At 45.4% G+C, this 16,857-nt stretch overlaps 1 protein-coding gene across 4 annotated transcripts; it reads right to left on the reverse strand.

Moving 5' to 3' along the window:
* Window position 1: 1 nt before the first annotated feature.
* LOC129841348 (oxysterol-binding protein 1-like) lies at window positions 2–15,508 on the reverse strand. 4 transcript variants are annotated; one of them, XM_055909584.1, is made up of 17 exons: window positions 15,285–15,508; window positions 14,303–14,481; window positions 11,961–12,169; window positions 10,219–10,387; window positions 9,777–9,888; window positions 9,232–9,430; window positions 8,955–9,069; window positions 8,705–8,759; window positions 8,413–8,583; window positions 7,665–7,910; window positions 5,177–5,297; window positions 4,963–5,066; window positions 4,514–4,794; window positions 4,042–4,301; window positions 3,523–3,564; window positions 2,658–2,690; window positions 2–1,927 (listed from the first exon to the last, which is right to left on the reverse strand). In XM_055909584.1, the coding sequence occupies exons 2-17, from the start codon at window positions 14,437–14,439 to the stop codon at window positions 1,785–1,787; spliced, it is 2,397 nt and encodes a 798-aa protein (XP_055765559.1). In that variant the 5' UTR covers window positions 14,440–14,481; window positions 15,285–15,508; the 3' UTR covers window positions 2–1,784. The 4 variants fall into 4 exon arrangements, with proteins under 4 accessions (XP_055765559.1, XP_055765558.1, XP_055765560.1 ...); XM_055909583.1 differs by having other exon boundaries at window positions 8,705–8,762; XM_055909585.1 differs by lacking the exon at window positions 3,523–3,564 and having other exon boundaries at window positions 8,705–8,762; window positions 15,285–15,507.
* Between the last annotated feature and the right edge of the window lie 1,349 nt (window positions 15,509–16,857).

Raw genomic sequence — 16,857 nt, forward strand, 5'->3', positions numbered from 1 at the left:
GTGCACTTCTCCAGTCAGGCTTTATTACAATCATCCTCTGATGCTGTTACACTCGGAGCACCACAGTGCACTGACCAAGAACCATAAGAGAGAATGAATGGTCATAAAGATAGGAAAGTATGAAGAGAAACAAGATGAAATTATTGGAAAAAAAAGACAAACAATATGGCAGTATAATAACTAATTGCCCTCTTAAGATGGGTCCAGTATAAACTTTGGTACAACGCATGAATGGTTTTGATACTGATTTTTGTCAAACAACAGTTTGCATTTGCACATTTTTATTTTTTACAACCATTGTGGTCTTCACAGCAGTGTAACTTGTGCAAACAAATTGTTGAATCACAACTGTTCAGTCATATGTTGTACAGGGCCAGGGATTAGGACAACACAGAAGTGATCAAATAAATTGACTTAACGGATAACCCAGTTTAGGGAGAAAAATGGGAGTTCTCTGACCTTAAACACAATTACTATCAATATTATTAATAGCACTAATTACTTCATTTGATATACACACATATTAGCAATCTTTCATTTTTCCTCACTCAAACATTAAGTACACTTGAAAATAAGATTTATTTTTGGAACTCAAGCTCACATTCTGTACTAGCGCTGCACACACTTTAGTTCATGTAGATTAGTTCATGTAGACACCCTGAATCCCTATTAATTTATAGTGCAATACTTTTGAACACTGCCTATAGGGGGTCAAAAGAAGTGCACTATATAGGGAATAGGGTGCTATTTTGGACATACCCACCATTCCAATGTTACGATCAAGTCTGCTTCACACACACTAACCCTAATAAAAAAAAATATACGCTACACTAGATTGTTTTGCTGTTGGAAGAGGTGGAAGTTGTCTTTGGGATGTAGGGTGTAGTAGGAACTGTTTAAATAGTACTTAATGGCGATACATCCTTCATTTAGACGATTACGCTGCTTTGAGATGGAAAAACAGGCTCCAAGCCCAAACTATCCTTGTGCCAAGCAGCAGAGGAGCTAATGTGATGTCACCAAGTTCTGGAGGACACACACCTCTTAACAGCATTTGTGAAGCTTTGACAATCTGGCAGCCTCAAAGCAGACATAAGCACCAACCCATTGCTATTATAACCCCCCCTCTTCACATACTCACACAAACTGTTCATGTCTGTATGTATTTAGTCCATATCCTTTGGAAGAGGAGCAAGGTAGAGTTAGTGTTAAATCGCTAGAATCTATCAACCAGACCACCTATCTGCCCCCAGTCTTTTCCACAGACTAACATAGCAAGAGATGAAGTGTAAGAACGATGAGAAAGAGAGCGGCAAAGGAAGAGACGGAGAGAACGACAAAGGCCTAGCCAGTGGCAGTGGCTCTAAAGGGAGATATCTAATCATTCTAGTGAAGCGTCGGGGGTGACGTTTTCCCTAGCTACAGATCTAGGATCAACTTCGGCTCCCCCAATGGTGGGAAATGCAAAACGGACCCCAGATCAGCATCTAGGAGAAACGGACCCTACACAGAAGATGAAGGCAGAAAAAAGCAGGTCTGTCCCCCTATCCGGTTGCACTGTCCTGCAGGGTCTCACTGCCCCTGTGCACACCATCCCCACAGAGAGTGATAGGGGAGCGGTAGGGGGCATTACAACCCAAAATCTATCCTGAAAGAGGGAGGGTTGGGGTTTAAACAGGGTCGATACCCAGGCTGCCCCTTCTTCAATTGGGGAAAAAGGGTGGCTTGTGGCCTTCCATATTCCAAATGCCTGGGTTAGTACAATTTGCTGATGGGGGGGGGGGTCAATATATATCGGGGCACATGTCCCAGCTGCCGTGGTCCTTCGCTTCCCAGTAGCCCCCCTTGTAGACGTGCATGGACTCTCCCGTGACGGTGTCCTCGGTCCGCTCGAACCACATCGCCTCATAGTTGTCCTGGTGGACACCTGACGGAAATAAGAGAAACAGAAAGGCATTTAATCCATTGAAAGAACCATTGATATTGAGGACCTGCCATGGAAGCTTTGGGAAAGGGACTTCTGCATCAAGACCATATAAAAGAAGGATGAGGTCAGGGGTTTTTCAGTCACTGCTTGAGCAATGATTGACAGTATTGGCTCATCCCTCTTTGGTATGATCCTGGAGAAGCAGAACATTAGGATGACAAGGACAACATTGCAGCAGTATGGTGGTGTCTAGCTACAATAGTTACCAGAGTTATCATTTCTAGTGCTACAAGATTTGACACATGACCACCGTAAGACTTTAGGAACTAGTATTTCTCAACCAAGTTATACTGCAACTACTAGAGCGTCTAAGAGGAAGGAGACAAACTACAGACAAATAACAACAGAGAAAGAGACAGAAGGAGAGTGAGCACGAACAGCACTGGTGTTACTTGCTTTTGACAGCAGCTCCATAATGACCTTCCATGTCATCCACTGGGGGGGGGCAAATGGAAATATATGAATGATGGCTGATGTGGAAAATGTATCTAAAAAAGGTGTGAGAATGAAATCATGGTGCGTGTGTGTCCCGAACAATGAATACTTGCTTTGATACTCTGAGAGGGGCGGACCACGTGGGGCTGCAAAAGGGAAGACTGACAGATGAGAATGTGAGTGTGAGGATAGAAAGACAGTGATATAGAGAGGAAAAGAGTAGAGGGCTACTTGCTTGGAGTGTGAGGTGGAGAATCGTCAGGGTCCGCTGAAGGGGGAGAGAGGAACATGAAAAATTGACAGAAAGAAAGGAATGAAATTATGAAAAGAAGAGGGGGAAAAAAAGAACCTACAACCTAACCAAATAAATATATTTAATATAAGATGATACTTACTGGTGTGATGTGAAAAATTAAAGCTAGCCTATTTTAATTATGCTACTGAGCTGTTCGCTACCACAGGACATTGCTGCATATCAATTTAAACATTCCTCTTGAGTATTATAATTCAAATGTGAATTCCACAGCACAATAATAAGTCATTTCTAGGCATAGCCTGGAAATTTGGGTTGTATTCACTAGACACCTTAGGTAGAAAAACATCCCAAAACAGCAAGGGACTACCTGAACTTGTCAAATAGGGAACTTGTTTTGTTGCAAAACGTTTTGCTACAGTGTGCACTAATGAACACGACCCTGGTATTGATTGAAAAGCATATTTGCGTCACAAAAAAAGCTAGCTAACTACCTTTGTATACACACACACTAAACGGAAAGTGATAGAAGGATCAAGTGTCAGAAGGAGAGGGAATAAGAGAGCGAGGGAGTGTGCTATAAGGACACAGATGGACGGAGGAAAGGGGGGAGTTTGTGGTACTTGCTTTCGTCCGAAGCCTGGCTCGCTTCCATACCAATCTCCACTGCATCAGCTGAACACAGCACAAACCAAGGATGGATGGATGAATGAATAAAGAAAGCGGGATATGATGGATCGTCAGAGGTATTACATACCCCTACCTTGTGAAAAGTGGAACGGATTGTGTGTGTGACAGTGAGAGTAAAGGTAGAGTGAGACAATAGGGGGAAGAGAGGAGTACTTGCTTTTCAAAGGCGAGTCAGTGATGAAAGAGTCCTCAATGACAGCTTGCGGGACAGAGAGACAGACAAACGTGTGAAAGACAGACAGATATATACAAGAGAAAGGGACAGACAGGTAGACTATGAACACAGACAGCTCTGGGACGACACACTCACTTTGTCTTTCCTCCAACCTGCCTCCATCTCCTTTTCCTCTCTCTAATTACAATAGAAGCCAAAGAGACCAGACTCCTCATTCAAGTTAATGGGGAGTATTTGCTTACTCACAAGCACAAGAAATCGATCTTGCTCCCATCTTGGGCATGTCCCAATAATATCCTCAAGTGTGCACTTGTTTACTACTTCCAACATTGGATTGGTGAGACATCGGTTAGTGGGTGTCTCCACCATGTTTCTTAAACCAGTCATTTCCTTTCAAATAAGTACAGGAAAGTCAACAAGTGAACAGTTTGGGAGGAAGGAGATAAACTGGGATGTAGCCCTTCTTGCACCGCCTTCCCTCGCCCCCTCCCTCTTTCTCACCGTCCTCCGCTACTTCCACCCCCTCTGCCCCCTCCTCAGGCAGGTTGGCTGCGCGCTGGGCCTCTCGCTCCCTCTCGCGGCGGACGCTCCTCTGCTTCTCCTCCAGCCGTTGCTTCTCGGCGTTGGCCTCGTCCCACCGGCCCGCCTCCATCAGCTGCTGGTCGGGCCGTCGCCGGCTGTCGGTGGGCGCCACGCCCTCCTCGGGCTCGTTGAGCGTCAGCGCCAGCGACGAGAAGTAGTACATGGTCTCCGCACCCTCACTGCAGATGGTAGGAAGAGAGAGGATGGGAAATAAGGAGAGAGAGAGAAAGGAGGAGGAAGTGGAAGAGACACATAGGAGAAAGAGACAGACCAAGCAGAGGTGAGATGATTGAAAAAGCTGTGTTCTTTGACACACCAAATGTCTTTTTCGTTTGCTGCACCTCTTCAGCAAAAAAAAAAAAAAACACACCCACCCCCACACTCTACTCACGGTAGTGGGTTCTTCTTCCAGAGCTCCTTGGCTTTGAGCGTCTGGTAGACGGTCTTCTGTTTGCCCTCGGTGCCGTTCTCGCCCTTATTACTCTGCATCACCCTGGAGAACTCCATCTTCTCATCCCACGTCCCTGACAGCACATAGTGGGCCTTACCCTCCTTGTCTGTCACCACACCAGTCACCTTCCTGGCCACGTCTCTGGAGAAGTAGCTGTACGGGGCGAACTTGAGATGGCAGCGGTCGCCGGTCCGGTGGTTCACCACGTCTATCTCGCCCGACTGAGAAAAACAGAAAGAGAGAGAATGGAATTCTTTAAAATAAATCTGGAATGTTTTTTGGAATTGGTCTAACACCCACAGTAGGTTCTGCATGTGTCTATTGCAAAGATTGTGGCATGATAATGTCACTTTAACAGATATAGCCATCGTGTGTGATATTTTTCTTACCTGGTCGATCCACAATTTGCCCACAATGATGTTGTGTACTGTTGTAGTGACTTTCTTCCACGAGTAGTGATTGTTGCTCTTCTCAAACATACATTGGATAGAGCCTGTGGAAGACGATTACACCATAGTAAAACATGTCAAATGCCAACTAAACAAAGATTGAGCATGATGGAAACATTGGCTGGCAACCATCAGTCCTCACACACTGCCTTACCCAGAGGCATGATGGAGAGGTATTTTCCCCTGAACTTGCTGGCGAGGGAGATCTCCTGTCGGAGGGTCCAGCCTCTCTCTGAGATGGCATGATGAGCCGCTGCAGGCGGGTGGTGACTCACCTGGATAAAGAGATGGAGGATTGGGTAGGGCGATATTACAATTAAATCACGAAGCACAGTGTTTTGCAACTCCGGTCCTGGGGACCCACGGGGTACCATTTTTAAACAGTGCACTAAAACACCTGATTCGACTAATTAATGGCTTGATGATTAGCCGATTACTTGAGTCAGATGCGGTTGTGCTGGGATAAAAACATATGTAAAAATGTATTTAAAGTGTAAGTGTGTGAATAAAGAGAGCCGTTGTTTCCCCACAGCTGACACTAGGGTGTTTTCCTCTCAGGGAATTGAGTACCACAGTATGAGTCATAAAACCCGGAAATCAGTTCCAATCGTTTTTTTGAACATTCCTTTTTCCATTGGGATTTTAGAACTCATAAGGTTTGTGTTTTGTGTAGGCTTAACCTTGGCGTGACGTTTTGATAACTGCAAATCTCTTGGACAAGGTAACTTTATCAATAATTAGAATAGCAATTTTTTGTTGTTCTCAATTGAGGCAAATATATTGTTAAAACTCACGGCTATCAAAACGTCACGCAAAAGGTAAGCCTACACCAAACACACAGTTAATTCAATCTTTTTGTAAAATACACAATGTGAAACATTAAGCGGAAAAACCATTGGAACCATTTCCGTGGTTTTATGGGTATTATGTGGCGTACTATTGGAACGTGCTACAGCAGAAGGGAACGTTTCAGCACCACAGGTGATGGACAGGGCTGGAACTCTTGACAGTTCTCTGACTAACTGGCTGTTTCTAGAGGTACCACTACCCATCGATGCCCTCTGTGTAAATGTGTTAAACCTTGCAAGGCTGCCGGCCCAGCCGCATCCTCAGAGCATGCTCAGACCAGCTGGCTGGTGTGTTTATGGACACATTCAATCAATCCTTTTCCCAGTCTGCTGTTCCCACATGCTTCAAGATGGCCACCATTGTTCCTGTTCCCAAGAAAGCGAAGGTAACTGAGCTAAATGACTATTGCCCCGTAGCACTCACTTCCGTCATCATGAAGTGCTTTGAGACAAGTCAAGGACCATATCACCTCCACCCTACCTGACACCCTAGACCCACTCCAATTTGCTTACCGCCCCAATAGGTCCACAGACGACGCAATCGCAATCACACTGCCCTAACCAATCTGGACAAGAGGAATACCTATGTAAGAATGCTGTTCATCGACTCTGGGAAGACCCAGAGTTACCTCTGCTGCAGAGGATAAGTTCATTAAAATGACCAGCCACAGAAATTGCAGCCCAAATAAATGCTTCAGAGTTCAAGTAACAGACAAGAGTTCAGAGAAGACTGTGTGGATCAGGCCTTCATGGTTGAATTGCTGCAAACAGGACAATGACCCAACACACCTCCAGGCTGTGTAAGGGCTATTTGACCAAGAAGGAGAGTGATGAGTGCTGCATCAGATGACCTGGCCTCCACAATCCCCCAACCCAATAGAGATGGTTTGGGATGAGTTGGACCGCAGAGTGAAGGAAAAGCAGCCAACAAATGCTCAGCATATGTGGGAACTCCTTCAAGACTGTTGGAAAAACATTCCCGGTGAAGCTGGTTGAGAATACCAAGAGTGTGCAAAGCTGTCATCATGGCAAAGGGTGAATACTTTGAAGAATCTCAAATATATTTGATTTGTTTAACACTTTTTTTGGTTACTACATGATTCCATGTGTTATTTCATAGTGTTGATTTCTTTACTATTATTCTACAATGTAGAAAATAGTAAAAATAAAGAAAAAGCCTTGAATAAGTAGGTGTCCAAACCTTTGTCTGGTACTGTATGTTTAAGTAATATATCTAATTAAGTAGTTCACTTGTTAGTTTATAATTATCTGTTGTAACCAAGTACTTATCTTCTTACCTTTGACCTGTTTAACTGCCAGTGTTGAATGTTATGGTTAATGTTTGACACCAGACTGGATTCGAGGACAGTGATGTATCTGTGACACTGTAGCAGCTGACGCGGTGACTTCCTGCAAGCCTCTCGGGCTGGTGTTTACAGAACATTTGATGCTGGGAGATTAATACTTAAGGGCCTTCTCTGCTTTTGTTCTGGAGGGGTCTCCTAGTTGCAATAAACCGGATTGATACAATCAAATTGTTGTGATGTCAATTTGTGGTTTATTGAATGCGTATTGGTTTTTAAAAACATATAGCCACTGTAGATGCAAAGCTTCTTCTCCAATACTCGCTCTCTGCCCCCTCCCTCTCTTAGCCCCTCACCCATTTGAACCTGTAGCCCTCCCTCCCCCTTCTATTTTTCCAATTCCTCTCTTTCCCAACCAGTCATTCCCCCATTGCTCCCGTCCCTCTCGTTCCTACCAGTCTTTCCCCTGTCGCCCCACTCCCTTTTTTACCTGTTCACACAGTGAGCGGTAGCCACTCTCCTTCAGCCGGTCCAGTTCGTAGGTCTCCCCCAGTAGGGGGTTGAAGGGTTTCCCTGTGCGGTGGACCGTAGTGGAGTAGGACGATACGGTGAAGGCAGCCACGTAGCACAGCTGCTCCAGAGAGCTCTGGCATTTAGCCGCCTTGTCTAGGAGGTCATAGTACTCTAAGTCCTCGGATAGACGCTGGAGCATGGAAATTGGTTCGTTGAAGTTCACCTGAGATAAATGGGGAGAAAAGGGGGAGAGAAAGGAAACTTAGAATGGAAAGGGTTAGGGAAAAATACAGGTGACTGCCAAAAGAAAGGAAACACTGGCATGAAGTGTCAATGCGCCTTAGCATTGATTCTGCAAGTGTCTGGAACTCTATTGGAAGGATGCAACACCATCGTTCCATGAAACATTCCAACATTCAGTGTTTTGTTGATGGAAAACACTGTCTCACACACACACTTTAAACCCCCTATGCTCCTTAACCGCTTAATAAACTCAGGAACCATGCTGTGTGGAAGCACCTGCTTTCAATATACTTTGTATCCCTAAATTTACTCAAGTAGAGTGTTTCCTTTATTTTGGAAGCTACCTGTCGATGCATTTCATTCCAGAAAGATGTTCTCTCCCGATTGCCCTCGTTCAATACAATGCATAGAGCTGAAAGCAACAGTTAGGGTGTGCTGCAATAGTCTATAGTCACACACAATCACACACGTGTGTTTCTTACAGGCATGGGGATCTTGGAGAGCTCCTTGCCGATGCAGTTCTTCATGATGCTCCAGAGGTTCAGAGAATAGTTGGGCTTGTCTGGGATTTTGGTCCGCCTCTTCCTCACTGGCTCAACCTCCAGGGACTGCGGCGACTCCGAATTGGACCCCAACGACTGCTCGTCACAAAGCTGTGGGCGGCCAAAGAAGAGGGCAGAACACAAACACATTTTTCTATTTCAAGGGACATCCTATGTACCGTAAAGCAAGTAATAAAAATAAAAAAACATTTCAAAACAGTGACAGACTCACTGATTGGTCATCAATTCCAGTTTCAGTGCTGAGACAACTGACGTTACTTCCTGACCTTCTGGGTGGAGGAGAAAGAAACAGATATAGAGAGAAAGAAATGCATTTGACCAATTACAGTTTGCCTTCTAAAAGCTCAGTTTAAAATCGCTCATAAAATGCCATGCCATTTGTATTGAGAAAAAGAGGTTGAGCAAGAGAAAGAAAGAGAGCAAGAAACAGAGAGTAAAAAGAAAGGTAGAGGCGTGCTGACCTATGATACTTGGGGTCGGCCGGTACAGTGATGAACCCCGCCGGGTCCTCCATAGCGTCAAAGAACTCATTCTCATCATCCTCGTCGCTCGCGTCACCCTTTGCTGAGCCCGAACCTGAGAGAGGGAGAAAACAAAATATTATGAATGAGAGCAGGTTGTAGATTCAGTGGTTGACTTAACTAGCAGGCTAACAGCCAGTTTGGAGTTTCGGGGTTAAAGTTCAGGGGTCAAAGAGTTAATGTAACAGATCGTTCGGGGTCAGAGGTGATGCCTTACTCTTGCTGTCCAAGGCGGGGTTGCTCTGGGAGAGGGGCAGTACGGTGGCCCCTCTAAAGGCCCTCTCCAGGTGGTTGTGCTGCTTGGCTAGCTGCTCCAATGTTTCCTCCAGCCTTATCCTCTGGTCCCGCTCCGAATGCAAGGCTTTCTGCCACCGTTTACTGTGGGCCTGGGCCAGGGACAGGAAGTCTCTGCACGCCTGGGGGGAGAAACATTAGAGGTACATTTTATACAAATACCAAAAACAGTACGGTTGGTCTGGGCCAGGGAGTCTCTGCACGCCTGGGGGGGGGGAAGAACGTTAGGGGAAACAGAGGAATGTCAGGGAAATGTCACAGAAACACTTTTAGAACATTCGTACTATACCACAAAGCCGTGCAAATGTTTGTGTAACAGTCAAGATACAGATGTCTCGTACGGTGGGCTTCAGCTAGAACGAGGTCTTTACTAAATTATTACACTGATTTATTAGACCTTGACTGTATTCTATGTACGACGCTTTGTAAACCAGTGTCGCCTTCGCACACTACAAAAACAACACGTACGTTGATCATGGCGTTGGAGGTGATGCGGAACAACGTGGCTCTCTCCGTCACCTGCCGGATCTTGCCATCCGTGTCGGCTCCCAGCCGCACCCCCTCCAGCTCTGACAGGGACCTAGGACAGTGGCACAGCCAAGGAGAGTCAGCCAGTCCCTTCAACCCATCCCCTCAACCCATCCCTTTTGTATGTAGTGTTTGCAATTTGTTTATTCACTCAGACGACTCTGCAACCAAGACAAATATCTGGTCCATAACAAAATTTTAGCACTTAGTTGGCCAACCAGTTAATATGTGCTTGTAAGGATAGCACAGAACAATAGCTTTTTGCAACCATTGATGTGTTCTATGGATGTGGGCAAAGTTATCTTGTTCTATTACTATCGGTGTCTATACATGGGGATTCAACCAGTTGTTTATGTGTGAGCGTGATGGGTTGACCCCTGACCTTTGGAGGGCAGAGCCGTGCTTGGCGATGAGGTCGTTGCAGGTGCTCAGGTCTTCTACCTTGCTGCCCAGAGTGCGTAGTGTGGACTGTACCTCTGAGTTAGAGTTACGTGCCCCTCCGCCTTGTCCCGAGGTAGGGGGTGACGTGGGACACTCATCACCAGAGTCATCTGGAGAAGAAGAAGAGAAAGGAAAGGGTTTAACACACACACGCTATAATATACAGTACCAGTCAGAAGTTTGGACACCTACTCATTCCAGGGGTTCTTTATTTTTCTACATTGTAGAATAATAGTTATGACATCAAAACTATGAAAAACACATATGGGAATCATGTAGTAACCAAAAAAGTGTTAAACAAATACAAATATTTAGATTCTTCAAAGTAGCCACCCTTTGCCTTGATGACAGCTTTGCACACTCTTGGCATTCTCTCAACCAGCTTCAACTGGAATGCTTTTCCAACAGTCTTGAATACTCATTGTTGGGTCATTGTCCTGTTGAAAAACAAATGATAGTCACACTAAGCGCAAATCAGATAGGATGGCGTATCGCTGCAGAATGCTGTGGCCCCCCCCACACCACCTCCTCCATGCTTCACGGTGGGAACCACATATGCAGAGTTCTGTTAACCTACTCCGCGGCTCACAAAGACACTGCGGTTGGAACCAAAAATCTGGACTCATCAGACCAAAGGACAGATTTCCATCGCTCTAATGTCCATTGGTGGTGTTTCTTGGCCTAATAAGTCTCTGCTTATTATTGGTGTCCTTTAGTAGTGGATTCTTTGCAGCAATTTGACCACGAAGGCCTGATTTACGCAGTCTCCTCTGAACAGTTGATGTTGAGATCTGTCTGTTAATTGAACTCTGTGAAGCATTTATTTGGGCTGCAATTTCTGAGGCTGGTATCTCTAATGAACTTATCCTCTGCAGCAGAGGTAACTCTAGGTCTTCCTTTCCTGTGATGGTCCTCATGAGAGCCAGTTTCATCATAGTGCTTGATTGTTATTACGACAGCACTGAAATTTTGCGGATTGACTGACCTTCATGTCTTAAAGTAATGATGTACTGTCGTTTCTCTTTGCTTTTTTGAGCTGTTCTTCCATAATATAGACTTGGTCTTTTACCAAATATGGGGAGGTATACAGAAGATAGCCCTACCTTGTCACAACACAATTGATTGGCTCAAACGCATTAAGGAAAGAAATTCCACAAATTAACTTTTAAATAAGGCACACCTGCTAATTTAAATGCATTCCAGGTGACTACTAGCTCATGAAGCTGGTTTAGAGAATACCAAGAGTGTGCAAAGCTGTCATCAAGGCAAAGGGTGGCTACTTTGAAGAATCTCTAATATTTTTCGTTACTACATGATTCCATGTTATCTACAATGTAGAAAATAGTAATAATAAAGAAAAACCCTGGAATGAGTAGGTGTCCAAACTTTTGACTGGTACAGTATATGAAGAAAAAAATACATTATGTCAGAATGATAGCCCCACCCCCTCAATCTAACTGAGGGTTATACAGTAAACTGTAATTCTTAAGAAAAAAACATGTTCTCTCTCCATAACCACCTCTTTCTCAAAGGAACATGAACAAACATATACAGTATACACTCCACCCAGACACCCCGCTCAACCCTCCTTCCCTTTCCCTCGCTCTGTACCCATCACAGACCGTTCTACCCAGACAAATCCCTTCCTCTCCCTCCTCCTTTTTCCTCTCCCCCCTCCCTCACCAGACTCGGCCTGATTGCGGACAGCCTTGGCCTTGGCCAGCTCCAGGGCGGTGATCCAGCGCTGTCGCTCCACCTCAGAGCTGGCCTTCAGGTGGTAGGTTTGCGCCCCGCCGTTAGAGATGACAAAGTTGCACGAGTCCTCCACCGCGATGTTGGCCGTGGCCAGGTTGATGGTGCCCCGGCACGTGTGGCCCATCTCTGCCTGGGTCCTGGGGAGAAACAGAGCGAGAGAGAATGGTGGGTTTAACCAGCTCCAACTCCTGAACCAGCTCCAACTCCTGCTTGTATGGCTGGTCCGAAAACAACTCCTAGCCCCCTAACCAGATCCTCTTCAGTGTTTGCTCATCTGAAGGAACAATATAGGAAGCAATATGGCAGAAGCTTCTCTACACCTACTGGAAGCCAAGATGAAGACATCACTTTAATTACACCTTACTGGTTTCTGTTGGTCTGCAAACACCAGAAACAGGGAAAGAGGTTAGGGAATATGTTCAGACTAGGGAAGCTTTAGGCTAGTTGGAGCAAAATTGAGTAAACTAATTTTGGACAACAATGCTCTCTGTTCCACATTGTTCTATTTTACATTCCATTATGTAAAAGTCTCTGATTACAGCCAGTTTAACCAGGAACCATTATGATTACACCAGCAGAGGAGTGGGGACCCAATACTCAGATTACATGGAAGCGTGGCAATAGAAACCAGCTGACTCTGATGGTCCAGTCTGGAATATTGGCTATTGTTGCCTAACTAATTTGTTCATATGGAACAAAGGAATCTGTCCAATACAGCTATGCTATCTCAGGGACAATCTAGCCTAGTGTTGGAAAAACATTTCAACATTCTGGTTTGGCAATTTTGCATGATTGCAAAAACCTTTGTGCAAATGTCTCGCTAAATGCACTCTTGGCAAGTTATTTGAGAGAAAACAAGACTCAGAGAGAGGAACATGGAAAGTGTGTGAATTGTTGGACGTGCTTATCACCAGATTCTAAGTTGTTAGGCAAACAGTACCGTTCACAACACACACAGCGTGCTTGGAGTGGGAGGTGAATGGTACACAGCAACATGTGTCTCCAAAACTCATTAAACAAACACAACTCATATTACACAGCCCAGTGAAGACATGATGACTCCCCCACAGGGCCGAAAACAGGCCAAGCATTCAGACACACGTCTTTGTTGCAAGCAAAACGAAGAGGAGTCATGCAATATTGTTACACCATTAAATGGCAAAGAGTTAAACAGGGACTCCACAATGACCTCTAGCTTAAATTTCTTTATGATACTGTGCGCCATAGTCAAAACTCATGATAGGCATATAAAGGAGCAAGTTGTATTCACCTTATAGTGCAGGGGAAATGTCAACACAACACAGAGCAAATCACAGCTATAATGTAACCGTTTATACATTGACAGTGGAAAAATGACCGTAGCCATATCCCTGGATAACAATGACATTCTTCTAGATTTTTCCAATAGCGTGTGATTGCGGCCCGCAATTCTGGCCGTTCCTGTATGGGGGCATTACGGCATCTGCAGGAACGCCCCCACCTCGAGCACGACATCTTCATGCTTGTGTGACACTTTTGTTATTTGGGATTTCCCTTGATTGTCTAGGCGATTAAAATGTGGTTCAAATAAAAAATAAAATAGTTTGTCAGGGGCTAAGGACACTGTCTACCGGTATCCTAGGACCTAGCTACCGGTGTCGCCCCCGCCTGCTGTGTACCAGTCGTTCTAGCTAACAAGCACAGTGTCCTTCGCTCCCACTGGCACAAACACCTGCCCTTGTTAACAGAACTGCTGGAAAGCATGGCCCAACAGGCAGGGTGCAGTACACTGTCTACTGGCGTGCTAGCTAGCTAGTTATCCAACCTGCTGCACCGGAGTCCTAGCTAGCTAACTAACTAGCTAGAACAGTGTCCTTCACTCCCACTTGTCGAACACCTGCCCTCGCCGTTGTTAACAGAACTGCGGGAAAACAGTGCCAGACAGGTAGAGGCGAAGGACACAGTCTACCTTTGTCCTAGCTAGCTACCGACGTTGTCGCCCCCGCCTCTTCTTCTGTGGGGTTTATCTGCGGTTGGCATCCAATGTTATGGTGCATTACCGCCACCTACTGTACTGGAGCACCCTGCCTCCTGCCTGTGTACTGGAGTCCTAGCTTAAAAATGGACCAATAGAAGTATAAAGAGGGGTTCCTGCAGATGCAGCAATGCCCACAAGCAGGAACGGCCCTGAATTACAGGCAGCAAAGATTTCTGGTAACTGTTAGTCTTATCTGTTACAGAGGATGCGAAGAGGTACTACGTCATGCCACCCCATCTCGCCCCATTCTTACCTGTAGTAGGATAGTAAACCATTGCTCAAGACAAACCATCGTCGCTGGTAGCCCTTGATGTAATTCGTCCATTTGAATAGCCATCCTTTGTATGTGTCTCCAGCCGGAGTCGGGGTGAGTGCCTTGGCCTCCGACATTACGACAGTCTGAGCCTCCACAGTAGGCTAGTAGATTGGAGCCTAGGGAGATTTAAAACAGTAAGACAACATGGAAATGGCATGGGAAAATCTACAGACTATTTACTAGCCAACTAATCCATACATACTTGGGATACATACTAGAAAGTCAGAACAGTTTCGAAAGTCACTACAAATCAGCATAACCCAAAGGCCGGCAGATGACGATATTGAGTAATTTCGATATCGCCATCTACCGGCCTTTGGGCAACAATCAATGACACTAGCCTACCTGTCAGTGTCAACTGCCTGGCTTTGGTTAACAGTATTATATTGCGTAAATTGATATAGCAAGTCATATCAGCAACTTAGCTAGCTAGCTAAGCTGGATAAGTTGTTGAAGAACAACTACTGCTAGTGATGTTAAGAGATTAGCTTCCTAGCTGGCTTGCAAACGTCGCGCTAAACAGGTAGCATTCGCTAAACTAGTTACAGTAGCTAACGTTAACGGCATAGCCAGTCTTGTCGAGAGCAAGACGACGTTTCCATCCAAACTTTGGCATGAAGCTAGAGGGATACTAGTTACTACTACACAATTTGCAATGACTATACACTTTACACATTTAGCACTGTCAGTGCAAAATCAACAATAAGTCGCTAGCGGCCTAAAACACAGCACAGCCTGGCGCTAAAGTGCAGCATCAACACCGCACTCACGACAATGACAGGCGGATCCACCTCGGCGCTAACGACCGTCGACCGAGAGTCGATGCCTTGAGCAACTAATCAACTCAAATTTTGCAATAAAAATACACGTTATTATGCTCGTATAGCTAGTTAATTAATGAGCCATACAATCAACCAACCTTTATCAATATGTCGAGGAAAAACTGACGCAATTTCCTTGGGCTACTATACCTTGACAACTTCAACATCCGACTATCAGACTGGACATTTACTTTTGCTTAAAAAAATGAAAGTAACATGACAAACGTAGCTATCAAGCCACAACTTTCCCAATCAAAGTTCTTCGCCTTAGCATTAAATGTCAGGAACACAATTGATTTCAGTTTTTTGATTACATTAGATTTTTTTTTTTTACAAATCTTTCCACCTAACGTTTACCTTGTATCAATGGGCGGGGTGTGCACATTGTAGACCATTTCATTGGGCCCTATATAAATAGCCACCCACCTGGGGAACCGGTACATGCAAAACGAACTAGTCCACTCACTGGTAGCACCTGTGTGCGGCCAGAGACGTTAAACAAAGTACTCTCGCTTCAAAACGTGAACACAAAAATAAGAGTCATCGTCAGAAACCTTGTGATTTATTTTTTAAGGAAATCATGTAATATTTCTCAACTCTGGTGGAACCTTCAAATACAGTCATTGGGTGGAACACTGGGTGGGGCGTACAGTGGTGAATTCATTACGGAAACCGTTTACCGTTTTTAGAACCAAACGGAAGCAAACAGAGCAAAACTAGAGTTTTCATTGGACAAATTTGGGTAGGTCCCGCCCCGTTTGTTCCTTTTGCTTCCACTTAAGAAGCCTTTTGCAACATAATCGGCATAATGAATACACCCCTGGTGTTTTCTGGCTCTTTGGGGGTAGCAGTTTCCCTTAACCACAGATCTAGGATCAGATTACCATAACCCCAATTCCATATCTTTTATTTGTGATGAAAAACACCTCACCCTGTATCTTGACCTGTCTCCTGTCCCACTAGTCTGTGCCATGGGTCCACAGTCTGTTAGCAGTGTCAGCTTCAGTTGACCCATAGTGTCCTGTTCTCGTCCGAGGCACTACTGTATGTCTCATGCCCAGTTAGGTTCCAAGTCTCAGTTTGTGACCTTAGTAGCAGCTGCTATGAGTCCCCTGCCTTGTAAGGCCCGAGGCCGCCCACCCTGCTAGGGTCTCAGCCACCTGACTTGAGGTACCAACCATTTCCTGACCCGGTGGGCCTGCTGTCTTCAGCTATGGGGGGGCCGTCTGCCACCTGCACTGGATGCCCCTCACACCAGGGAAGCCACCCAACCTCACCTCAGGGGCACAGCTTTCCTCATGCTCTGGATACCTTATAGGCCTTCTTCAGAGCAATGGTCCCCTGAATCTTATCTACCCTGGGAGCCATCTCCAGCTGGTAAGGTACTGTGTCAGTTGGATTCTGCTAGAACCATGACAACTCTTGCACTAGGACCCAATCCTCCCCCTTCCCCCCAGTTCGAGCATTCAAAGGGGGGGGGGGGGGGGGGGGTAGAGAGAGAGAGAGAGAGAGAGAGAGAGAGAGAGAGAGAGAGAGAGAGAGAGAGAGAGAGAGAGAGAGAGATGCCGAACAGCAAAGGGCGATTTCACACCAGCGGAAGCAGAAAATATTTAGGGTATCTCAGATTGTTCTGGCAAATCTCAAATATAAACTTCATTGGGAGGAAGGATG

The sequence above is a fragment of the Salvelinus fontinalis genome, chromosome 42 (assembly GCF_029448725.1).
Source record: "Salvelinus fontinalis isolate EN_2023a chromosome 42, ASM2944872v1, whole genome shotgun sequence".
Taxonomy (NCBI): domain Eukaryota; kingdom Metazoa; phylum Chordata; class Actinopteri; order Salmoniformes; family Salmonidae; genus Salvelinus; species Salvelinus fontinalis.

Excerpts from the sequence above, each read along its gene's own strand:
- LOC129841348 (XM_055909583.1), bottom strand. The coding sequence starts at position 14,439 with ATGTCGGAGGCCAAGGCACTCACCCCGACTCCGGCTGGAGACACATAC. Across the intron at positions 7,911-8,412 it reads TCTCCAAGATCCCCATGCCT|GTGAACTTCAACGAACCAAT; the intron begins GTAAGAAACACA and ends CATTTATCTCAG. Across the intron at positions 5,298-7,664 it reads ACCGCTCACTGTGTGAACAG|GTGAGTCACCACCCGCCTGC; the intron begins GTAAAAAAGGGA and ends CTCTTTATCCAG.